The 26,654-nt window shown below is 42.7% G+C and overlaps 1 protein-coding gene across 1 annotated transcript; it reads left to right on the top strand.

Annotated features, from left to right (window-relative positions):
* Positions 1 to 229: 229 nt before the first annotated feature.
* MDH1B (malate dehydrogenase 1B) lies at positions 230 to 26,022 on the top strand (the record flags this gene model as incomplete). The annotated part of the gene is made up of 11 exons (XM_080932851.1): positions 230 to 255; positions 4,629 to 4,737; positions 8,183 to 8,317; positions 8,488 to 8,630; positions 9,887 to 10,383; positions 13,393 to 13,534; positions 16,044 to 16,207; positions 19,823 to 19,962; positions 20,232 to 20,283; positions 22,102 to 22,167; positions 25,994 to 26,022. 11 exons carry the CDS (start codon positions 230 to 232, stop codon positions 26,020 to 26,022), a joined length of 1,503 nt encoding a protein of 500 aa, XP_080788977.1.
* Positions 26,023 to 26,654: the final 632 nt, after the last annotated feature.

Raw genomic sequence — 26,654 nt, 5'->3', positions numbered from 1 at the left:
TCTATTCTCGGATGAAAAGATAGAGACGAGATCCGTAATAAACCATGGAGCTTATAAAGTTCATGTATTGTTGTTTACGGAAATTCAATACATTTAAGAAATGACTTTGAACTTCTAGCCTCTGGCGGTGCAGCCTCTTTTGAGAGCGCCTGCGCCAGTTTTAGTACCTGTCCCGGTTGCCAGGAAACCGTGACGCCGTAGTCCCAGTTTCTAGCTCTTGCTAGAAATCATGGCCAAATTTGTGATCGCGGGTGAGTGCTTCTCCAGTAAGCCCACAGATCGTTTCCCATGGCTGTTCGTCAGTCTTGATAACTGGCTTCTATTCCGCAGCCCCATCCTTTAGACGGATCACCGCAGACTTTCCAGGCATTCATTCAAAGACGCTTGATAGACAGTGGCGATGTGCCAAGGTCTGAGTGAGGACACGTTGGGGAAAATTCTCACCTCTGCCCATGGCGAGTTTTAATACCCATGGGGGTACAAAATGTATAAGGAATTACTTTTATCTGCTGTGATTTAGGTAATAACGGGCGACTGCACAGGCCCTGCAGGGTTGGCGGGACGGGGAACATAAGGGTGGAGAGAAGGAACTAACTAGAGAACTAACAGCTTACTGCTGTTCTATCTCTAGTCCTTCTTTCCACTCAGTCTGGCTTCTCCTTTGGCCTTCCTATATAAACTATTTCGACCACCATCACCAGCGATTTCTTAGGTAAACTATCCAGTCTTGTCTTTGTTGGATTTATTTGTTATACACAATTGGCATTTTCCATCTCGTTGGAAGTACTTCTTTGCTTCACTATACATTCTCTCTCTCTCTCTCTCTCTCTCTCTCTCTCTCTCTCTCTCTCTCTCTCTCTCACACACACACACACACACACACACACACACACATTAGAAAACTGGATGGTGGAAATACATACAGTAAAATATTTCCGGGTGTTTTGTGTATAACAGTAACAGGGCAATGTTCTAGAGGGAACAGTGGTAGACGATCAACCTAGGCAAGGGCTTCCCAGAAGGAGAGGTGTCTAACAAGATGCCTGAACAACTAGAGTTTCAAGCAGAGAAGACTCAGGAAAGCAGAAGAATTTAACCATGGGTAATAGGGAGTAAAGCTGGAGTGTGTGCGCTTATAAAGACCATATACAGTTGTGAATGGAAGCTCAAAGCATTCGGGGAGTAACTCTGAACCCCTGGCTCTTCTGAAAAACCCTGAAAAGTCCTTGATGGTGCAGTTGCCAGGGAAACATGAAGCAATAGTCCCCGTATTTGCTAGAAATCGTGACCAAATTTGGTGATAATTGGGAGTAGTTGGTAAGCATATAATTGGAATGAGTTTAGTTGGACTGGAAGAAAATGTGCAAGAAAGAGAGCATCCTAGGCTGAGGACAGGAAGGCGGTAGCCATGTAGTACAGAAGGGGCTGCTTTGTGGGGAATATGAATGGAGAAAAGCAAATAGACTGAGACATTATCTAAGAGACAAAATATGTTAACAAAGATGTCTAATTCACCGAATGATATTGAGAAATAAAGAAGTTACACTCCTAAGCTATGGGTAAGTGAGTAGATTGGGATTCATTTGAAAAACTTGTATCAGAAGAATATGTTTAATAATCTACATACTCACGGTATTTTCACTTGAGACAAAGTCTCACTATGTACCCTAACTATTTAAACCTAGCTATATATACCAGGCTGAGCCAAAATTCACAGAGATCTGACTATCTTTCTCCAGAGTGCTAGAATTAAAGATATGCACCACCTCACCTGTCTGCTTTCAATATTCTTATATAAGGAGACAAACGTAACTACTATAGGATATGTAAGAATCTCCTACATTTTTTTTTTTGGTAGATGACTTGAATAAAAAATGATCTACAACAGTGGTTATTGACTACTGCAGTGATTAAGCTAATTAAAGTTTTTAGTCCTTTTATTAATGGCTAGGCCAAGAGTGGGCTTGTGCCTCTGAAAGTCTCTTGCTGCCCAACAGCAGGAGTGTGGTGTTTATAAAGGCAAAAACCACAACGAGTTTGATTTACATCCAAATTAGGTGAAGAATGGCATATCCTTGCAACATTCATTGCTGACAAAGCAAGTATTAATGATCAACTATTACAGACATAGCATGAAAATTATTTTTAACTCATGTCTCCTTAGTCATTTTAGCTTAATTATTTTGATTAAAACACCTGGATCATGGTCAAGGCCATGAAAATCTCAAATGGGTTGCCAAGAGAGACACAATCATTGTGGGAAAGGGGAGAATTGTTTAAGCAAACCCACAGTGGATTCAGAACAAGATGACATTACCTTAGTCAGAACAAGATGACATTACCTTAGTCATTTCAGAATAGAATCCAGCTTAACCTGCTGAATGCCCATAATACATTCAGAAAGAGATGGTAGGACACAGGAAAGGGTAGGTAGGCATCTGGATAAGAGGTAATACCTGAGCTAGGAACACAGACTGCCCCCTTGAAACCAAGGAGCTTGGCCAGAAAAATATGCAGATAAGCTATGAAATTATTTGCCTTACAAAACAGTACCTTTGAATGGATTGGTGAGAGAACAGGAACTTACAAAGCACAGGAAATACTAGCCAGAGATGTAGAAGGGAAAACTGTAGAGTATTCCCACCATAGAGATGCACCCAAGATTTACTCTAGTGGAAATGGAAAAGGCAACCATGATAAATGCTACTGGGGATAAAGAAGATAGGAGGAAAAAAAACCTATTCATTGTATTAAGGACCTGGTGGTCCCTAGCCACCTTCTGAGAGATTGTGTGGAATGCTAGATTATTGTGGGATAGAGAGCGAATAAAAATGTAAGAACCATGGATGGTGTGCTGGTTGGTTTTGTGTCAACTTGACACAAGCTGGAGTTATCACAGAGAAAGGAGCCTCAGTTGAGAAGATGCCTTCATGAGCTCTAGCCATAAGGCATTTTCTCAACTAGTGATCAAGGTGGGGAGGGCCCAGTCCATTGTGGGTGGTGCTATCCCTGGGCTGGTAGACCTGGGTTTCATAAGAAAGCAGACTGAACAAGCCTAGGAAGCAAGTCAGTAAGCAACATCTCTCCATGGCTTCCGCATCAGCTCCTGCTTCCTAACTTGCTTGAGTTCTGGTTCTGACTTCCTTTGGTGATGAACAGCAATGTGGAAGTGTAAGCTGAATAAATGCTTTCCTTTCCAACTTGCTTCTTGGTCATGATGTTTTGTGCAGGAATAGAAACCCTGACTAAAACAGATGGCAAGGATATAGGATGTTTAAAAGAAGTTTTTACAGAAAGGAACATCTAGAAAGCAATAGCTGGGGAGAAGAAATACAGGCTTTTTGCTTCTTAGGAAGGAGAAACTGAAGTTTAAGTTAAATGCATTTAAATATGCTGGAAAGGAGACACTAGAAACAGAATAAGAGTCTAATGGGGCAGGAAGAATTTGTTCAGCAAGGGTTCCAAGATTTGGGCTTCAGAGGTGGAATCCCTTTCCTTTAGAACCTTCTCTGTTCTTTCTATCTACCTCCCCATAATCTCAGTGGTGCCTGGGCAGAAGGAACCTAGATCCGGAAAATGCAGGTAATTGAGATCATCTCAAGTGCAGGGCTTTTACATGCTATTTCCCAATAAAATGGATGGGATTGTTAAACATGAGCCATAAAGTGAGTTCCAAGTAATTAACATTGGATTTGAACTAGACAGAGAGGGTTTGGAAAGGATTAATGCTGAGGACTCTATGAAGCTGAAGAAGAATATTCCACAGCAGGTACTGCACTGAGCCTGTCCTTCTAAACTGACATCCATCCCACTTCCGGGGGAGGGGGATTAACTTCCTATGTGTTCCTCATTTCGGGAAGAAAAAAAAAAGTGCACCTAACGTTCTCCATATGCATCTGCACATCAGACTGGACATCAGATGCCCTGCCAATCACATCTTTCCACATGCACTGTGGGATCATATTAATGCATTTGTCTGAATCTCTCACCCAGTAAGGTCAGCCCCAAAATAGAAGTTAGCCCTGGATTCTTTCTTCTTCCTTGGCTTCCTCACAATAACGGACCACATAGCAAATCCAAAAGGGACTATATACTTCCACCCTTACCTCACATCTTACCTTGGAATGCTATCTCTTTCAACATTAATTTATTTGTCTTGCATGGGGGAGTCCAGAGTTAAAAGACAATCTAACAGGAGTATGTGTCCTGGAAATGAAACTCAGGTCTTCCATCTTGTTGGCAAGTGCCTTTATCAGTTGAGCCATTTCAGTGGGCCCTTGAATGGATGCTAATGAATAGCTTACTGTTAGTATCTAATGCTTAAATTGTATATGCTATAACCTCTTATGTGGTCCAGCACAGTACTAGAGAAAAGTAAATATTTAAAGCATTTTTCTTTTCCACAAAATTTTATTGTATAAGATTCTAATCTATGGAATGTACCTCATTTTTACTAATGTAACAAAAATTAGATGTTTGTGCTAAGAAGTTTATTCTGTAATTTTCTTATAAAATTATAGTCATAATGCATTCTCTAAGTGTATGGTTATAACGGTAAGACTCTCATAACCTCATGGTAATTTGTGCGTTGAAAAGAAATCACAGCTAATTTGAACTCTTCTAGGTAGAGCAAACTGCCCATATTATGCTAAGGCAGAACTTCTGGCAGACTATTTACAAAAGAATCTTCCTGACTTTCGGATTTTTAAGATCACGCAACATCCTGACGTGTGGGAGGTAAGAACTGTTAGAGTTGTTAAATGCACCTACACAATATATAAAGTTCTACTTTGGTTAAATACTTGCTAGTATATTATGTTAGATTCTGAGGATGACTGGTCACACATTAATGATATTTGAATACTGGTAAAAATGAGTCCTTCCTTGTCTGTCTTAAGACATGACTTTTTGCTAATACTTAAGAGCACAAATGAGTCTGTAGTAAGTGGAATAAACGTGCTGATTCCACACCCAAGCCTATCAAGCAAACAGGTAGTTCATACTTCACTGCTTCTGAAGGTGAGGTCTTACTGGAAAGTGCTCTCTGAACAACCTGAGAAGGAACCGAAGATGAAGGAGATGAAGGCAGCAGTATTAGGTAGGGGGCCCGAGAAGTTGAGCTACAATACAGTTGCAGCAGAGGAGTCTAAAGATCATACAGAGAAAGCATGTAGGGGATCCTTTCAAAGGCATTCCATGCAGAGGAAAAGTAGCTGAGCCTTTGTATTCCGGCATCAACAAGTCACCTGATGTGGGCTTTCCCAAAGAAGGGCACTTAATCTTAGCCAAGAGGAATGAATTCCTTTAGCTGAGGTCAGTCCTAGAGAGAGACTCTTCCATTAATCCATTGGCTTCTACTATCCCTGGTGCCCTGGTGACTGCGGGCACAAGTGCCTTGCTTGGAAGAGGGGAGGGACCTGGACTATTCATGAGTATCAGCTACAGTCCACCTACTGTGCCTCTGGATCCGCGTGCTCTATTAAGTGAGTTCACACCATCTGGTAAGAGTGCTTCTGGGACTCATATCAAGATCTTTCCCTGGGAAAACTCTATTAGAGGGAGGTTTGCTAATGAACCATATTCCCCATTGCACACAGTTTCAGAGCCAGGCTGGCTCTCATCTCTCCTCACCACCATCCATTACAGGTCTCCTGCTACCACTCTAGGCCACTTGTTAGATGTGATGACCCAGTTCTGTGTACTTAAGGGATGTGAGCTTCAGTCCCTTTTCAAGACCTGGCTGTTATACTTTCCCTCGTATGCTCAAAATTGAGCCAGAGAATCATGGACGGTGCCCAAATGATAACCTGGTCGTTAAATAATTTTACTCTGGGTAGTAGCTGTTGTGGGTTCTCCTGGTGAGCACACCCAGTTACTCTGTCCCCAGAAATAGCTTCTTTTGTTGCCTGCTGCTCTCTCATCTCTCCGAGATCAATGTCAACTGTAGCTGAAAGGTGAGACTCCTCTTATGTCCTCTGCTAGAATTGTTCCTCTATTGGAAACTTAAAGCCTTCCAACCACATAGGCTGGAGTAAAGAAATTTGAGGAACCATAAATGCTCCATAAGGGTCTTCCTTAATTCTGTCCCTTGATTTCTGAATGCTAAGTAGTGTGTCTAATGGAAGAAAAGACTACACTGATATAGCATATGTTTTACAACGTGAAAGAGCCAGACCATTCCTTCCATAAGTCAGTCTTCCACCTGGTCTCTGCAGCTTTGCTGGTCTGCCTTGCTCCCCAGTCAAGCTCAGTGTTATGTGATAAGGGCAATATATCCCCTACTGACATGATCGGTACTGTGCCTCTTTTCCTATACAGTGATCCCCCTGGTTCGAAGATGTGTTCAAGACCTAAATTGTCAGGCTTACAAAACACTACACGTTTTGTAAGTGTGTAGGCAGGGCTTCTGGTGAAAGCTGTACAAGCAGAAAAGGCCATTCTCTACCCAACACGTGTTGAATTCAGTCATTTTCCTTTACGTTGTGGAGAGAATGCAAAGTGTCATCAGTTTTCTAGAGAGGCACGTTGATGTCCTTAAAGGATGGTGCCATTGTAAAGTGCTAGCCCTGGTCTCTTGTGAGGCTGTTCACCTATAGCTTCCTGAGTTATTCTATCTGTGGGGTTGGTTAGTATTACCATAAAACAGATATTCTCTGATGGGCATTTCCCCCCATCCTTTATACTTGAGTAATTTAATATTTCAGTTTGTTCCACACATGGTTCTTTCTCCCTTTAGTGCATTTCTTGCGACTTTGGTGAATAAAGTTATAGCTCAGGCCACTTGAGAAACTATGGTAGCAATTTATTCAGATTTCCATAGCAATGTGCCCACTATCCCTTTTAAATTAATGCATGTCTAGCTTTGTGTACTGGCTGGTTTAGTGTCAACTTGGCACAGGCTGGAGTCATCATGGGGGAAAGGAGCCTCAGTTGGGGAAATGCCTCCATGAGATCCAGCTGTAAGGCATTTTCTCAACTAGTGATCAAGGGGGCGGGGCAGCCCATTGTGGGTGGTGCCATCCCTGGTGCTGGTAGACCTGGGTTCTATAAGAACTGGTAGACTATAAGAAAGCAAGCTGAGCAGGCCAGGAGAAGCAAGCCAGTAAATAACATCTCTCCATGGCCTCTGCATCAGCTCCTGCTTCCTGACCTGCTTGAGTTCCAGTCCTGACTACCTTTTGGTGATGAACAGCAAAGTGTGTGTGTGTGTGTGTGTGTGTGTGTGTGTGTGTGTGTGTGTGTGTGTGTTTGGTTGCTTGCTTGCTTGTTTTGTGGTGGGGTCTGCATGTGCTAAGACATGTGGAGGTCAGAGAATATCCTGCATAAGTCAATTCTTTGCTTCAACTATGAGAGTCCCAGACATGAAACTCAGTTTGTCAGGCTTGGTGGCAACTACTTTAACCCAATGAGACATCTCAACAGCACTGTACTGTCCTTTTGACCCCTTCTTCCACTATCTTCCTTGGCAGATTTGTCAATTTTCATGTTATCTGAGTCATCGCTTTCTCTAAACTTTCTGATTGCCCATCGAGTAATGCAGTGCAGCTGTATTCTAGGGTCCCCACCAAAGCATGCCCCCCCCAAGTTGCAGAAGAGTGATTCACACTGATGAAGTTTCCCTGTCCATTTTTATGTTCCAGTCCCAGTTCAGGACTCTGAGAACTCAGTCCTACACAGATTCTCCCAGCTGCCAATAGACCTTTAGCCTATTCTCCATTTCATAGTCATTTAGGGTAGATCACGTTCTTCTTCCAGCCAAGCTCTGCAGTGATTAGAGGAACCATGTTGGAAATCGCAGTCTTCTTGCTTTTGGATGGAATAAGAGCATAGACTTCTTCAGCACCAGCAAGCAATAGAGTTTACTTGTGAGCTGGCTTTAGTACACATGCCCCCCATGGCACTCTAGGACTCCTCAATTGTCCTTCACTAGACACTCAGATCTTATCACTGGAAATCTTTGTCTACCCAAACATAGACTGTTTTTTTTCTGATAAATATGATGAGACTATCAGATAGGTAACTTGTTGCTGTTTTCTACTTTACCATCTGATGCTATATGAATATATCAAGAATATACCTTTAAATGCAAACTTTAAAAAGTCTGTCAGTTAAATCCTACAAGGCTGGACTAAGTTCTTGGGCAGGTTAAATAGATGCCTTTCATTGGAGGCTCTTCCCACAGGAGTGGCTGGAAGATGTTTGTGAAAGGAATATGTGGGACCACAGAACCTCCCCCATTATCTGGAGAGAGTTGCTGGATCGTGGAGGCAAGGGCTTGCTTTTGGGAGGATACAATGAGTTTCTGGAACATGCCCAGGTACAAGATTGCATTGCTTATGTGTTCAGACATACCATTCGCTTGGCATTGTTTTATAGTTTTGCTTTCCAATCCGTTCTTCCATCTTTCTTCTAGTCTGTTTCCTATTCTGGCTTGTGTCTAATAATGGTCTATTCTCTGAGGCTGAGTTTTTCTTTTCTGGTATTTAGCTTTACTATGGTGTCACTTCTAGCATGACGACAGAGCTGATGACAGTCATCGCTAAGGAGAACATGAAGGCACATATGGAACAAGAGTTGGATAAGGAAAACACAAAAGACCTCATCAGTCCCTTGCAGGTCTGGATTGCCAGGTGGGATAGTCAAGCCCCAGGATTTATGAGTTCAAATTTTCATTTTGAGAAAGGTCAACGGAATTGGATTAATTTCATGATGAAACAATACCTGAGTAGGTTCAAAAATGTGTGAGTGTGGTGTGTATTCACACATCTGACTTGTACATGGTCTTATGAATGCTTCTGTGTATCTGGCCTCCAGCATCCTTCCCCATGTGATCTACACACATGCATGTCTTCACACACAATCTAAAGCAACATTCCTGGCATTTGTTCCCTCTGATCGTTGTTCTCTCCCTTTCCCCCAACCCCTGTCCCTCCTGTTGGCTTTCCTTGTTTTTTCCCCCTGCACTCAGAACTGTCTAACACCCAGCTCCCCTAGGACTCCTCCCTTTCTCCTTCTGTGGGTGCTTCTCCTCCTCCTTGTTGTCCCCAATTGTCACTGCCGTTCCTTCCATCCCCACCTCTCTCCTTGTTGCTCTTTCTCTCTCTGCTTCCATCCCCTTCATCTCCCTCATGCTGTCCTCCTCACCACATGTGTGCATACTAACACATATGTGTTTTGAGGAAGTCTATATAACTATGGAATACTACAACCACTGAAAAGGTTCAGAAATTGTACCACACACACCCATGAACCTGTCTATAAGAAAGCACTGAACTGGGCATGGCCACTGTGCCCCTTCCCAAACCCAGCAGGAGCAATAAAAGTTCTCAAATGCATTTTCCAGTCCCTCATAGTTGATCGTCACTGAAACAGAAGATCCAGGTACATTCACTTTCAAACAGAGCACACAACCTTTGCTTATCTTAGCCATCCCTGTAGCTTTTCCTTTGTAAGACTGTGAGAAAAGTAATCTGTCCAAAACTAAAGGCTTAGTAGATAAAGGGCTAAAAGTTAATGGCTAACTGAAACATATGTCTTAGTCCTTTCATGAGAAAGCCCAAGTTCACAAGCAGAACAATCTGATAAGGATCTTTTGTTTGCTTATTTTTTGTTTTGTTTTCTGCATGTGGGAGAGCTCTTTTGTTTGAAAAAATCTAGTGCACCCGTGCATTTTTATTTGGTGGTATGGTCAGATGCTGAGATGGAGTGGGTGGTGAGACTTCCCTGTTCTGCTTTGGATTCCTAGGCACATCTGTGCAAGTGTGAGAATGCTCATGTAAAACAGTGAGTCATCCTATGGCGCACAGCAGAAACACTGGTTAAGAATAAAATGCATAACTGGGAATGGAATCTAACCATTTCCCATCCAACTTTTGCATTTAAACAGTGCAGGAACTTATGTGTGCGTCCACTTAATTCCCCTCTTGCTAAGTGGGGAAGTGTTTGGGATTCACACAGAGATCAGCCTGACCCTGTTTGACCAGGAGCAGAAGGAGGACTGCCTCAGAAGTATAATCATGGAAACCGAAGACTTGGCCTCGCCAGTCCTCCGCACGGTCTCCTTCTGCACTACGGTAAAGGAGGCCTTCCTTCAGGCCCAAGTCATCATCATCCTGGACGACAGCACAGATGAGGAAGTGTACAGCCTAGAGAGCTGCCTGAGAAGCAGGGTACCACTGTGCCGTCTCTATGGTTACCTGATAGAGAAAAATGCTCACAAATCCGTCAAGGTCATCGTGGGAGGGAAAAGCTTTGTGAATCTGAAAACGACTTTGCTCATGCAGTATGCCCCTAACAACGCAAGCAACATCATCGCAGTGGCTCTGGGGGTAGAAGGCCAAGCAAAAGCAGTCCTGGCCCGAAAGATGAAAACAACTTCAGCCAGTGAGTGAACTCCCATTGGTGTCATGTTTGTGTTTTTGAAAACATGGGTTCAAACACTGGAGAGAGAAAGCTACATCCTCCAGGACCATCCTGGATGTGTGACATAGATTAGGAGGGATGGGTGGACTCAGTGTGGTCCTTCCTCATTGAAGGGATGCGGCTTAGACTACCTCATCCTTCTTGGCCAGTCTCTTCCTGGACACACATGCTGTGGTCCAGTTTAATTCATAAACTCAGGACAGCAGGAAACTAGCAATAATAAGTAGTAATAACCTAATAATCCAATCATGGCAACATACAGTAGTGAAAATGATCTACAAGTTACCCACTGATTAGTTTTGAAAGTTTCCCTATCATATGTTAACTGCAGGGATGGGGTGGCGGGTCAGTGATAGTCTAGCGTGCATGAGAGCCTGGGTTTCATCTCCAGTGCTGCTGCACTCTCCCTAAAATGAAAAAAGCTCAACGGTTGCTTGGGTGACAGGATGGAATGTGAAGCTGTGGATGGGGGAGGGGCAGTCGTGCACACTTCTTTTAATCTACTCTCATGACTTTGTCCAAAATTGTAAAATTAGCAAACATTTGTTATAATAATTTTTATACCTTATATCCCATTTTTCCATGATAACAACAGGGGAAGTAATGTGTGTTGTTTAAAAAACACCAAGGCCATGTTAAAATGGCTTTCCCTCCTTTCTCACTCGTGTGACTCTGAACAGTCAAATTGCTGTGCCTCAGATTTATCATCTTTCAAAACAGCAACTCCCTCCTATAACTGATGTGAAGATCCAATAGGATAGTGTGGTGGTTACTTTTTTACCATTGTGAAGAGACAACCATGACAGGCAACTTATAAAAGTGAAGATTTACATGGGGACTTGCTTACAGTTTTAGAGGGTAAGTTCATGACCACCCTGGCAGGGAGCATGGCAGGAGGCAAATGTGGTGTAGAAGCAGTGGCTCAGTGCTTACATCTGCTCCATAAACAAGAGCATAGATAAAAAGTGAGGGCACTTTGGAAACCTCAAAGCCCACTCCCAATGACATACCTTCTTCAATATCTGCTCCAAAAAGGCCACACCTCCTAATCCTTCCCAAACAGTTCCATCAACAGGGCACTAAATAGTCACACATATGAGCCTATAAGAGCTACTCTCATTAAAACCACCACAGACAGTATTTCTAAAGTGCCCATAAGAGATGCCTGTTTCAAGGTAAAGCTTAGAAAGAGATTAAACTTATAAATTTATTATATCTAATTATTTTCATCGATCATCCAATTGGTAGATATCAGAATCATACAAAAGGGAGACTGGATCACATTAGCATATTTTGACTCTTTGCATCCTTAGAGGTGGTTCTTTGTGTCCTTACAACAACATTCATTAACATGGAAGTGCAGGCCTTCTGGAAACAAACGTTGGGGAGACGGTAGATATGAGCTGACAACAGTGTAAGCCAGTGAAGTACAGGATGCCACGAGGACCTGTCATAGCCAGTGCTGTTATCCACCCCTTTAGAGAAAAGCTCTGAACACTTCTGTCTTCCTACAAACAGCTTCAGCATCTTATCCTAAAAGTTAGTCTAATAGCCATCTTCCTAGAAGAGAACAGACAATAATTTAGTATCCAGGATGCAGAGTTTAAGTAAATAGATGTGCTGGCTAGCTGTTTGATTTTTGTTCCCCACTTGACACAAGCTAAAGTTGTCTGAGAGGAAGGCACTTCAACTGAGAAAATGCTTCCAGAAGAGCAGTCTGTAGGCAAGTCTAAAGTGCATTTTCTTATTAGTTAGTAGTTAATGAAGGAGAGCCCAGCCTATTGTGGATGGTGCCACCCCTGGGCTGGTGTTTCTGGATGTTATAAGAAAGTGGGTTGAGCAATCTATAGGTAGCAAGCCAGTAAGCAGCACCCCTCCATGCATCAGCTTCCACCTCTAGGTTCCTGCTCTGATCTCCTTTAGTGATGGACTACAATGTGGAAGTGTAAGCCCAATAAAACCTTCCTACCACAATAGCTTCAGTCATGGTACAACCATAGCAATAGTAGCCCTAAAACAATAGGTAAGTAAGTAAGTAAACAAAACTCGTTTTAAAATTAAATAAAACATTTCTAGAAAATCAACAATTGCAGAATCACATTAAACCACTATTTTTCTTTTCTCCAACTCATGCTCTTTTATTTTTCTCCATAAAGATACAACTACTGTGTGGCTCTGTGGTACTGTATTTTCAGCCCCTGCCACCCCCATCCCAGAATGCTATAGGGCATAGGGCCTGTTTGTTTCCTCCTAAACGTTGTTCTAAAGGTACCTCCCATGAAGAATGTCATCACTATGGTTTTACAAGTGACGAAACCTTCCCAGAGAGTTGTCATCTATATACAGTTCTATTTCAGTCTGAATCCAAAGGGCCTTGTCAAAATCTAAACAGCTGAAAAAGTTTCCCTTTGGGATTGGGTTTGCGGAAACATCGCTGTCCATAAAATGTCAGGTGTGACCACGTGCATCCATAAGAATAGCACTCTAGGGATGGAGAAAGGCCATCTCCAGGCCTCACTAGCCAGCCAGTCCTGTTCCTTTCCTAGAAGATACGGTGGAGGGAGATTGAGGAAGACTCCCAATGTCCTTTCTAGCCTACACATGCACACTCATCCACACACGGTCACGCACTGTGTGTGTGTGTGTGTGTGTGTGTGTGTGTAAGGGGAATGAAGTTAAGAGTAGCACAAATGATATAACTTTCACTAACAATTTCTTTCACGGTGGTTCCCTCAGTATTCCTTGACTTACCCATCCAGTACACTGTTCACAAGGCATAACAGTGACAACCAAGCCCTGATAATTAGCGCGGTAAACCCCAGCTTTGGCACTTCACTGAACCAAGCCTAAAACAATGTAAATATACATTGTTTGTATATTGTGAACAAATTTACTGACAAAACAATGGATTTGAATACACTTCATTTCGATAAATGTCATTTTAATCCTTTCTGCTTCTCTTCTGCATAGGCATCAAAGATGTGATAATTTGGGGTAATATCACTGGAAATAACTACATTGATCTGAGGAAAGCAAAGGTTTACAACTATGAGAGCGCTATTAGGGGACCACCTGGATATTATCACTCCGTGTTAAACTTGATTTTTGACAGGTATAGTATATGTTCTAAGTGAAGTATTCTAACAATAGAGAAATGAAATGGATGGATAACAGCTGTAAGCACCTGTGGAGCACAGTGTGGCTCTGGTGGGAACAGGGTGACATGGCCCCTGCCTCTGGAACAGGGCCCCCATGTGAGCCTCCATGAGAGTTCATGGCTGCTGTGGGCATAAGGCTTGTTTGTGTAATAATTCACATATTTTTACATTTCTCTGAAGAAGGTCCTCGCTGTTCACGTTAATGACTCCATACTAATCTGACAGCATGAGTCCAGGAGGTGAAAGTGTGGTTTATGTCTTAGCAAAATGGTAAACGCTGGGACCTTCAGGACAAGTCTTAAGGCTGTGAAAAAGATCTCTAAATACATGAAATATATGTGTGTATGTATGTATGTATGTATGTATGTATGTATGTATGTATATATATATATATTCTCAATAAACAAAATATAAGGATGTAATATGAATGATGAGGGGCTTCATGAATCTAAGTGAACAAAGACAGCTACACTATGAGCCAGCTTGTCAGAAAGATACAAAGGCAGGCAGATTCCTAGGTTCAAAGTCAGCCTAGAACAGAGCAAGGTTAGACCCAGGTGTGGTAGAAATGGTAATTTCCCACCCAGCTATCTTAACAGAGGCAGGCAGATCTCTGAATTCTTTTGCAATGTTAACAGAAAATGAGTGCTTGGTATTTCCTAAGAATTAAGGGGCTGGGCTCATGGGATGCTGACCCTTAGGATAATCAAAAGGAAACCTGGAATAAGTAACTGAATTGATCTATAAACAAAAAACTGGGCTTTGGGTCTGCATGAGATGAGATAACAAAGAGAGACAGCAGTTCTCTAGAATTATTTCTCTATAGAGAGCTGAGTTTTCTAGAGAGAAACACAGCTCTTCAAGAACTTAACAGGATCTCTGATTTGGTCAGAAGCTCCAATAATTTTGGTTAGAAAAGCCATGAGCTTTTGGAATTTTTACTAGTAGAGAGAGCTGTCTCAACCAGAGAGTTTTTAGAATAGCAAGAAAAAGCTGTCTAGAGCAGAACACACACACACACACACACACAAACACACACACACACAGAGAGAGAGAGAGAGAGAGAGAGAGAGAGAGAGAGAGAGAGAGAGAGAGGAGGGAGGGAGGGAGGGAGGGAGGGAGGGAGGGAGGTGGGACAGAGAGAGGAGGAGCAATCTGGAAAGCCATCTCAGCAGAACCTAGGTCAGCAGCAGCTTGGACCCACAATTTAACTTCAAGTCATTCTTTTCACTGCTCCCAAGATACCCCTTCTCTCAGAATTTCTCTCCATGACAAGGCTGCTCTTTGGCAAGCACCATTAAAACATTTTGTAAAGTTTGCATGAAAATAACATGTATTCTTTACACACATATTCCTGTGCTTTCTACTGAAGAATCAGAAATATCCAAATAGTCGCTAATTGGTCCCCCACCCCTATCTGGTTTGCTTTAAAATTATGAATTTTTATATTTCAGGCTATCCTGAAAGTACTTTGTATATGGTTATCATTATCTCTAAAGCAGGTATGCATAAAGAAAATGTTAACATAAAGACAGGTACATAGCCAAGGTAGTTGAAGCAGGTGTAGAAAGAGGAGTTAAGATGATACGTAGACCAGGTCAGGTTGACTATTAAGTCCCAAGAGAGGTGGGGCTGAAAAGTGGTGCATACAGGTTGAAATCTGTCACCGTCATTTATTAGATGTGGCTTTGGCGAAGTTCCATCAGATTTGAGCCCCAGCTTCTCTGATGAGTGAATGAAAATGGTGGTGTGGCCTGTTGTGTATAGAGTAAAAGGGAAACAGATTTATCCAGGTAAACAGGCATTGCAATGAGGCAGGAAGAGGAACAAGGCGGCGCCCCTCAGAAGCACATTCACATTCCCTGTTCCAGGTCCCAAGTTGCAGCTTTTCCTTTGTCTTTTATTTCCTCCCTGTCTCTAGCCCTCGGGAATGTTATCTGTGCCTAGGCACTGTGCGAACTGAGCCCGTCTCCTGATGCCCACACCCTAATGTACTTCTTGCAGAGGGTAAAGGTTACAGGCATCCGGGGCATTCCCTCTCATCCAGCTGAGCTCTTGCCTGAATTTATATACTCCAGACCATAAAACATATTGCCCCAAATCTCAGTGTGAACAATTCACTGTATTTGATTGTAAATGAAGGATATAGCTGGTCCCAGGAAAGTATCTAAGTATAATTAATGATTTGTAATGAAAGAAATTGTTTCTATAACCTTTGGGTCTCATTACTGTGTCGGTAGCAGACAAAGTTCCCTGTGCTGAGTTTCAGGGCTCAGAGGACCTCCCCCCTCCATATGTGTGTATGTATGTATGTATGTATGTATGTATGTATGTATGTATGTATGTATGTACGTATATACATATGTGTATATGTGTGTCTCTCTCTGTGTGTATACACACACACACACACACACACACACACACACACACACACACATATAATATGTATTTCTTTTCATGCAGGGAGTGGATAACAAAAGAATTTGTGAGGACACTTCAAAACTTGAGCAACACTGGAAAACAGTTTGGAGGCATTCTGGCTGCACACAGCATAGCCACCACCCTGAAGTACTGGTACTCTGGCTCACCACCTGGAGAGATCGTTTCCTTGGGTGTAAGGAGTGAAGGTGCCGATTCCTATCTTCTAAAGCCTTGTTTAGATCATAGCTTGACCTATATAACTTGTGTCGATTTCAACAGCACCATGCATGCACTCATTCTTTCAGATGTCTGCTCACAAACCAAGCAATATTTATTGTGGATGACAAGGGATCACACCGGGTTTTACACTTCAGAAAATGTACAGCAGAGTGAAGAAGGTTCAGATCTCTACAAGTTGTCTTACAATGCTTTCTCACTGTGTCCAGCTGAGAAAGAGAAAACCAAATTCGTTCGCTGCAGGGAGCTTTGTGTCAGAGTAGGCTTTGCGAAGAGATGACATTGCCAGAAGTCTCCCAAGTGTTTGGTGACCTGGAAGGCCAGGGTGGGAGAGCACTGAACACTAAGACAAAGACAGAGACAGGATCTGAATGTGCAAGGAGGCCCAGGCTTCAGAAGAACAGGTAGCATGGGAAATGTAGAAAGACTGCTGCCTTTGAGCAAACGCTGAAGAGATATGCTGTAAACTAAAGAATACACAAGTCTCCTAGCATCCTTATAAAGTAGAAAAAGATGGTGTTATATCCCCGTAGGTTCATCCACAAACATTTCTTCAGCTTTTGTCAGTCTTGTTCGCTCCCTAATCTTCAAGCCTGGGACCCTCTGCTGAGTTCTATCCCTGGTTGGTCAGCCGCATGGCCATGTGGGTGGTGTGCCGTCAACCCAACGCACAGCAGCCTTAACCAATCAGGTCCACCTCCAGCATCCCTTATTTAACAGCAGTGTCATTATCTCCTCCTCATTCCAATTTCAGTGCACCTCAGAGACATCTTCAGACAATCCACAGTGTGAGAATTAATCTCTGTCTCCCTTCTATGTTCACGCACATCTTGTTCTTCTCTCAGACAGAATTCACTTTAGGCACATATGTTAGAATATGTGCACTAAGGACAGGGCTTCCTGTGTGTCACCTTCTACATCTCCATGGGAGGAGTATCATATGTGACATTTGGCGAATACTGTATAGTTGAAGTACCAATTATTATTACAATTACAAGAAACAATTCCAAAGCTGTTATCACGATAATCATTAATTAGATAAGCTCTCATACATTCTTTCGCCTTAAAACACTCACCGCAGATGAGATGCAGGCGGCGCGAACAGTCTGGGAAGCCTGCTGATGAACAGTCTGTTAGTATGACTTCTTCAGCGCACCAGGGTTTTGTTGGTAATGAAGCAGGCTAGCTAGACACAGGGCCAAAGGACCAGCTTTGCAGTGGTTGGAAGTGAGATTACCGAACTGTCACCACAAAGTCACCGTTGACTGCTGGCATCAACATGTACTATGGGAGCCCATAGTACTCTCGACTTTCTTCTCCGTCATTATAATGGCGTTTCTATATCATTAGCCTTGCAAATTTTCTGTTCCCACTATGCATCTGACACCATGGTATGCCCAATAAACTATATCTAAAGACAAAAAAGAAGAAAGGTAAACCAAATTCTGAGAAAGTTCTGACATACTCCTATAGTTCTTCACATTTTTCTCTACCTGAACTCATAAATAATATCTCCCTTCTCCAAAGTTTGTCTATAAAATGATTATACAAGATGGCTGGACTGTGATTCTCTTGAAAAGCTTAATCCACCCTTAAGAGTTGCAGAAGCCCTCAACTTAAAAAAACCCTGCTTTAGTGAGCTTTAGGTTTGCTTTAGGTTGACTTGTCTTGAAGTTGTTTTCTTCAAGGTGATTCGGTATCTCTTTGTCTCGCCTATGGTGGGGTCTCTGAAAAGAACTCAGGCTGCATATGGACCAGTGCTGAGCTGTAACTCCCATGGCTGCTGACAGCCATGTTTCTGATGTGCAGAACAGCAGGATTTTACAACTTTCTAATTGAAAGCCATTATAGGATATAAATACAATAGGAAGAAAGTACAATTAGTTTTTCAAGAGCACAGGTGGAGAACTGGAAGCTCTAAGAAAATAACCAAGTAACTTGCTCACTTTCTTTTCAGTCCCAACCCAGCATACCTGGCCAGCATGGCTACTATGGCGTGCGGACTAGTTTCATGTCAATTTGATGCTAGCTAGAGTTCCTGGAGGGCAGGGAGCCTCAGTTGAGAAATACCTCCATAACATCAGGATACAGGCAAAGGACATTTTTTCTTAAACTGCTGATTGATACATGAGGGCTTAGCCTATTTCTGGTGGGACCTCTGCTGGGCTGGTGATCCTGGGTGCTATAAGAAAGCAGGCTGAGTAAGCCATATGGAGCAAGCCAGTAAGTGTTACTCCTCCACAGCCTCTACATCAGCTCCTACCTCTATGTTCCTCCCCTGTTTGAGTTCCTTTCCTGAATTCCTTCAGTGACAAACAATGGTGATTGTTAGAGCCAAAGAAGACTTCAGTTCTCCAAACTCCAAAGGGCAGTTCAAATATCCAGAAATGGGCTCAACCTAGACTATAGGAGAATTCTGGCAGTTAGAGAAAAGCCAGCATCCCTCAAGAAGCCATGAAGCTGGTTCTCTCTACCAAAGGAAGTCATTTTCTTACCTCTGGCAGAGGGGACAGATGGCTACTTGTGGTGCCTATTAGCATGCCAAAGTGCTTGCTGGCCTCCAGGCCTCTTCAGTATCCCAAGCACCCATTGCACATTTTAAAGTCTTTGCTGACATCTTGGCCTTCCTCCCCTCCTCCCTCTTCTCTCAAGCTCAATAGCTTCCTTCCCCTCAGCTACCCATTCTTCTGATGACCCTGATATTTTTCTTTCTGTCTCTGTCTATCTCTCTGTCTGTCTGTCACCTCCACCCCCCTTCCTTTCTATCTCTCTGTTCTGCTCCTGTTTCTGTCATGGCCAGGCTCAGTCTGCTGGTCAAGTTCAGATGATTTCTTTCTCTCTTTCTGCTCCAGACTCTTCCAGGTGCCTCTAGTGGTCCTCTCTTTCATAATCTACAATAAAAATCATTCCCTTAATCATACCGCACAGATGGATCCTATTGTCAGTTTATACAATGATGACGCATAAGCCAAATAAACCCTTTCCTCCCCAAGTTGCTTTGGTCGTGGTGTTTTATCACAGCAGTAGAAACTCTATCTAAGACACATTGCTAAAACAGAAGGCTAAATTCATCGAGTGGTTTAGACAGCTATGGAAAACAGGCACAAATTACTCACAAGGCTTGGGAAAGAAAAGCTGCATTAACTCCCGGATAGGAAGGAATGGAGGATGCTCAGAACTAGGACATGTGTGTACTCAGGTCTGAATGAGTGCCCCAGCCCTAGTCAGATAGCAGTTCCAGAAACTTAGCTCCACTTTGGTCCTTAAGAATCATGTACCGGCTTAGGGGTTAAGAGCCTGTTCTGCAGAGGACCAGAATTTGGTTCCCAGCACCTATGTCAGGCAGCTCACCACCTATAACTCTAGATCCAAAGCATCTAAACACCCTTGGCTGGCCTCTGCGTGTGTACACATGCTCATGAGTGTGCACGGGCAAGCACACAGGGGTGGGGGACACACACACACATACAGACACGCACCCACATCATAAATAAAACCTTAAAACGGTGTATTATGTGTGTCCTTTTCAGCTCTTCTTCTGAATTCCTCATTTGTTTACCCTTTGCCTTGTGTGCCCCCCACAGGCCAGTTTGGCATTCCTGAAGGGATTGTTTTCTCTATGCCGGTGAAATTTGAGAATGGAACTTGGGTGGTTCTTACTGATCTTGAAGACATTTCCCTTAGTGAGAAGATAATGAACAGGCTCATCAATGATCTGATTCAGGTAGTGGCAAAGGGTCTGCAAGAAAACGGCTTTCATAATGATCCTAAAATGATTCTGTGGACGCTCGTGACTTTCGGAGCTCATTTTGCATCATATCACTAAAAACCATAGAGCAACAAGGGTTAAAGAATGTAGCAAAAGCATGCTATGCGTCTAGTTTCATAATCTCCAGTGCGTTAAGAATACTTATTTGTTTTAAATCAAGACTCAAAGAATTTGTCTACTAAAGAGTGACTTCATGGTTGCTGTCATTATAATTTTTTCAACAGGAGAAGCTTGTTGCATTTGGAGACGTATTAACTTTCCAGCCAATTGAAGAAGGTAATCTCATAAACGTGTTGTCCCATTGGGTGATGTCAAAAGGTACCACAGGGGGACTGGAGAGATGGCACAGCAGTTAAGAGCACTGGCTGCTCTTACAGAGGACCTAGGTTTTGTTCTCAACACCCACTTGGTGACTCATAACCATCCACGACTCCAGTTTCAGGATATCGAGTGTCCTTTTCTGCCCTCCTTTGTCACCAGACATGTATATATGCATAAGCAAAACTCTATAAACATAAAATAAGAATGAATCGTGTTTATATGACTGGAGAGGTATGTGGGTATGAGCACTTGCTGTACAAATATGAAATTTAAATCCTTGCCCCTAATACATAAAGGTGAGTGTGTCCACACATATATGTTCTCTCTCTCTCTCTCTCTCTCTCTCTCTCTCTCTCTCTCTCTCTCTCTCTCTCTCTCACACACACACACACACACACACATACACACATACACACACACACACAGACACACACACACACACACCTATAAGGTAGGGATCTAGGCATAGAAGAAATAGGAAGCTCTCTGGTGCTTGCTGGCTGCCTAGATTGAATGTGCACACGGGCACAGTTCCTCCAGGAAGGTCAGCCAGTGTCAAGCAATCCCTAACGAGATGCTGGAGTGCACTGAGGCCCTGAGAGAGCTGAGCAAACTCTATAACCTCTGTCATGAAGAAGGTGACCGGCCTCTTTCCAGGATGAGAAGGGGGAAAACCAAACAGCAGAGAATACAACCTCTAGAATGACTCCAGTTTAAGCTGCCAGTCAGAACTTGAGGCACTTAGCGCTTCTGCCAAGTGAGACTTTTATGAGAACTCAAGTCACCTGACAGAACAGAGAAAATGGCGCTGGTTTCAGAGTCTTAGAAGGCAGTTTGTTGAATAAGCATTGAAATCATACACACCACATAGTTCTTTATGACTCATAAAAGCATATAACCTTATCTTGGCTGCAAAAAAAAAAAAAATGAATGGTTAAGAAAACCAATCTAATCAACAGAACTTTCCCACTGAAATATTATAAAATTGATAACAGGTAAATTAAGAACAGATTTTTCCCCCACTGAACTTGGAAAGGATAGAACAAGACAGGACAGGGTATAACAGGACAGGACAGGTTAGCACAGGACAGGACAAGTTAGAACAGGACAGGAAAGGGTATTAACAGGACAGGACAGGGCATAACAAGATAGGACAGGGTATAGCAGGACAGGACAGGTTAGAACAGGACAGGACAGGTTAGAACAGGACAGGACAGGTTAGAACAGGACAGGATAGGCTACAAGGAAGGAAGGGATGGTGAAAGGAAAGAAAGCAAACAAAGCAACAGATACGTAAACCTTATACATATTAGTAGTATATACAAAGTATTAAAAACATATAATCTGTATGTTAAGAATATGTATTACACATACACTAATTAACATTCTATAGACACACATATGAAAGCCAGGCATGGGAATGCCTGTGATCCTAGCATGTGAGCAGGTAACTAACTCTACTCAGAGTTAGAAACCAGTCTGAGCTACACAGTGGGATCCTTTCTCAAAAAAAAAATGTATATATATATATATATATATATATATATATATATATATATATATTTAAGAATGGTGGTAAATAAAAGGGAATTAGAAGAGAATTGTAGAAAATAATTTTTGGTTCATCTGTACATACACAAACACACAACCTGATGATATAAAACACATATTTTATCATGGCTTCTGGCACAAAGTTTGAAAAGCACTAACTCAGAACATCTCACAAGCTGTTGATTACATTTGAAAACTAACTTTTTAAATGTTTGGTTTCAGATCCCAAAGATAACGAACCTTCTAATAAAGCCCTGAATAAAGAGAAGGAACAAGCTGGATCTGATGGTGAGTCAGTGGGGCTCACAATCCGAGCTCAGTAACACCCCAGCTTCTCCTCTTATACCCCAGAAACACTCTGAGGCAGGGGAATGAAAGCACTAACAATTGATTTCACACTGAAGCTGCTTTCCCATGACATCATACATCAACCTCCCAGACACTTTAGCTCAGTCCTGACCCGGTCTGTATGACCCTTTTCCATCTTCTTTATTTAATTTTCCTTTCCAAAGCCCAAAACACCCAAGAGGAAAAGGGGAATCCTCTTCAGGAGGACAGTGAGCCAGGGACCCTGAGAGAGCCAAGGGAGAAATCCCCTCAACTCTGAGAAAACGTGAGGATCCTGCAACAGAAGCAAGGCTGTTTTCTAAGTCTGCACACACAGAACAGTATCAATCTAGTGCACTTTCAATTTTACCGTCTTCTCTTTACCTGAGCCCCTCTGTGTAGAGGGAAGTTGGCTTCACTGAGCAGCTTCCCAGAGACTTAGGCTGGGAAGCCTGTGTTTGTGGGAGGTTAGCAGAGACCTGCAACAACAGTCATCTGGCTGGGCAGGTTTGGTGGTGGTGGTGGTGGTTGTTCTTGTTTTGCTCCGTGGTCCACAGGACGGTTGTCTTAGACGGAGACTCCATACAGATATGCATCTTGCAGCTCCTAATAGAGCCAGGCCACCATGGGAATGCTGGGTGGGGGGATGAGAGAGGAGAACCGAGAATGACCACCGCTGCAGCCTTAGGCACACTTTATGTATTTCCTCTCTGGTGCTCTACTTGCTGCAGAGGATTATCTCAGATCTGAGTTGTCAGCTCACCTCCAAAAAGTCTTTAGCTCAGGAAACCACAAATGGTAGGTGGTAGACAATGAATTAAGTGCCTCCTTTCCAACAAATGGGAGGGTTAGCAGCAGATCAGGGCTCCCTGCGGTGTGGTTCTTTGCTAACAGCTGCCTCCTAGCCCCCACATTACTGAGATTCAGGCTGCCTTGCCCATTTTCCTGAAGCCTAGCTTTGCACTTTAATAGCCAAGGCTACGGTGGAGGGATCTATTCCTTTCCTCAGGATGGATGGTGGAGGAGCCAGGAGGTATGTTGAGCTATGTGAGTCTACTTCACCAAAGCATTTTACTGAGACCCCCCCCCCCCATATCTTATGAAAACAAGCTAATGTGGATTTCATTGTGTCTGACCAATCAGTATGTTCATTCGAACTTCCACCCTTGTGTTTCTTTTTTTCCCCTCATTTTTTAATTAGATATGAAAGGATAAAAAATATAGCCTAACCCCTCCAAGGACCCCCAAGCTACCTCACTCTAAAGGAGCCTTAACCCTCACGCCTAAGTAGCCCTAAATACTTCAAATTCCAGACTCTGTTCTCTGCCAATAAGTAGATATAAGGCTACACTCCTTGCTGTTCCAGAGCCTGCTTTCTGTATGAAACTGGGTGAAAGGGCATAGGACAGGCCCTTGAATACGCAAGCTGGGCCTAGTAAGTTAACAGGAGATAAGCTGACTTAACCACTTCTCTGGCTTCTGCAAGCTGCTCGAACCATAGAAACTCTGGCCCTAGTGACTTCTCCTAACTGCCATTGTCACTCCCACCCAGGACACCGTGCAAATACAGACCTCCGAGATTATAGGGAACTGATTGGTCCATGGAGCGCGGGCTTAGATAGTTTAACATGATTGGTCCCCGGAGCACAGGCTTAGATGGTTTACAATGATTGGCCTATAAAGCGCAGGCTTAGATAATTTAAAATAATTGGTTTGTGATTCACGGGCTTTGCCATGATTGGTTTGTGATCCGCGGGCCTTGTGAACCCTATAAAAGCTGTTCCAATCCTGCACTTGGGGTTTACAGTCCTCTACCCTTGCGTGGCGTGTGACTGTGGGCCCCAGCGTACTTGGAATAAAACTCCTCTTGCAGTTTGCAGCAAGATCGCTTCTCGTGAGTGATTTGGGGTGTCACCTCTTCCAGGACAGAGCGTGGGGGTCCTCGCTTTGAGGATCTAACAGATACTTGTTTCTTGGGTATTCAAATCTTTCTGGGGCTAGTGTCTGCTTAGCAGTGAGTACATATCATGAGTGTTCTTTTGTGACTGGGTTTCCTCACTCAGGATGATAGTCTGTAGTTCCATCCATTTGCCTATGAATTTCATGAAGTCATTGTTTCTAATAGCTGAGTAGTACTCACTCCATTGTGTAAATGTGCCACAATTTCTGTATCCATTCCTCTGTTGAAGGACATCTCAGTTCTTTCCAGCTTCTGGCTATTATAAATAAGGCTGCTATAAACATGGTAGAGTATGTGTCCTTGTTATATGTTGGAGCATCTTTAAAGTATATATGCCCAGGAGTGGAATAACTGGGTTTTCAGGTAGTACTATGTCCGATTTTCTAAGGAACCACCAGATTGATTTCCAGAGTGGTTGTACCAGCTTACAATCCCACCAACAGTGGAAGAAGTGTTCGTCTTTCTCCACATCCTCGCCAGCATCTACTGTCACCTGAGTTTTTGATCTTGACCATTCTAACTGGTGTGAGGTAGAATCTCAGGGTTGTTTATATTTGCATTTCCCTGACGACTAGGGATGTTAAGCATTTCTTTAGGTGCTTTTCAGCCATTCAATATGAGGATCCTTTGTTTAGCTGTGTACCCCATTTTTAATAGAATTATTTGATTCTCTATAGTCTAGCTTCTTGAGTTCTTTGTATATGTTGAATACTAGCCCTCTATCAAATGTAAGATTGGTAAAGATCCTTTCCCAATCTCTTCACTGCCATTTAGTCTTCTTGACAGTGTCCTTTGTCTTACAGAAGCTTTCATGAGGTCCCATTTGTCTGTTCTTGATCTTAGAGTATAAGCCATTGATGTTCTGTTTAAGAAACTTTCTGCTGTGCCTATGTGTTCAAAACTCTTCCCCACTTTCTCTTCTAATAGTTTCAGTGTACCTGGTTTTATGTGGAGGTCTTTGATCCAGTTGGACTTGAGCTTTGTACAAGGAGATAGGAAAGGATTGATTTGCATTCTTCTGCATGCTGACTGCCAGTTGAACCAACACCATTTGTTAAACAGGCTGTCCTTTTTCTATTGAATGTTTTTATCTCCTTTGTCAAAGATCAAGTGACCATAGGTGTGTGGGTTCATTTCTGGGTCTTCAATTCTGTTCCATTGATCTACCTACCTATCTCTGTACCAATAACATGAAGTTTTTATCACAATTACTTTGTAATATAGCTTGAGATCACGGATGGTGATTTCCCCAAGAAGTGTTTTTATTGTTGAAAATAGATTTAAATATTCTAGGTTTTTTGTTATTCCAGATGAATTTGAAAATTGCTCTTTCCAACTTTATGAAGAATTGAGTTGGAATTTTGATGGGGATTGCAATGAATCTGTGGATTGCTTGTGTTTCTATGTCCAGTGGACACAATCCAGGGAACTCTGGATTCTAAAAGTGCACTGCATGATGAGCTTTGGAATTGATGGTGGGTGGAGGGTTAAAACTGATACCCTGAGGAAAGGCCCAGAGATAAAAGGAGCTGAGACCATAGATGTTGTACCACTCAGAACATGGAGCAAAAGCAGAGAGACTGACACAGAAATAGCTGCCAGGAAGGAAGCCAGAATTTACACTACCACGTGGAAATGGTTAATGAGGGTCTGGTGGCTTTCTCTCACCACCAGATCTGCCTCACACAGGTCCCCTTTGAGTCACTGAACCAAACTAAATGCAGGAAGCCAGTGGTTGTCAAGAGAGGGGAACAAAGGTAAAAGCTAACAGAAATAGGAGTGCTGTTCATTTTAAAGACTTACATCTTTCCATGTTCTCCTTTACAGATTCTGATGGGAAAAATGAGGACCAGTAATAGCTTCAACCGGAACAAATATTGAAGGAAAGACAGAAAGACCCGCGAGTGTCTGCATTTAGGGACACTTAAAAGAACAATTAAATGCCACAGACCCCAAACCTAGTAGAGTCGACCACACACAATCCTGCTTTTGTCAATTAGCATATGTCCTCAAAATTAAATGAATGTAGACTGTTGTTTTAAAGACATTAACATAGTGCTGTCAATCACTGCATCTTTTTCGGGGACATCACCTATCTCCTACCTAGCATTTTTTTTTAAATTGTTTTTGAGACAGGTTTTCACTGTGTAGCTCTGGAACTCATTATGGAGACGAGTCTGGCTTGAAACTCACAGAGATCCACCTGCCTCTGCTCCCAAGTACTGACTTCCTTCTGCTACTTTTTTTAAAATTTATGTATTTAGTCTCTCATTTATTTTATATCCGACCACAATTTCCCCTTCTTCCTCTCTTCCCAAGCCCCCTCTCCTCTTTCCCCCACTCTACTCCTTCTCCTGTATCCCTATTACTAGAAGTCTTAGGTCACCCTTATAGATTCCTGGGAATTTTCATCACACTAAGTTTCCATCTCACCCTCCTAAATCTCCTCCCCCACCCCAATTCCAGGGAAAAGGGCAGGCCTCCCAGG

The sequence above is a fragment of the Micromys minutus genome (genome assembly GCF_963924665.1).
Source record: "Micromys minutus genome assembly, chromosome: 19".
NCBI classification, from domain to species: domain Eukaryota; kingdom Metazoa; phylum Chordata; class Mammalia; order Rodentia; family Muridae; genus Micromys; species Micromys minutus.
Note: the sequence above shows the minus strand (reverse complement) of the source record. Positions and strands in the feature narration are given on the sequence as shown.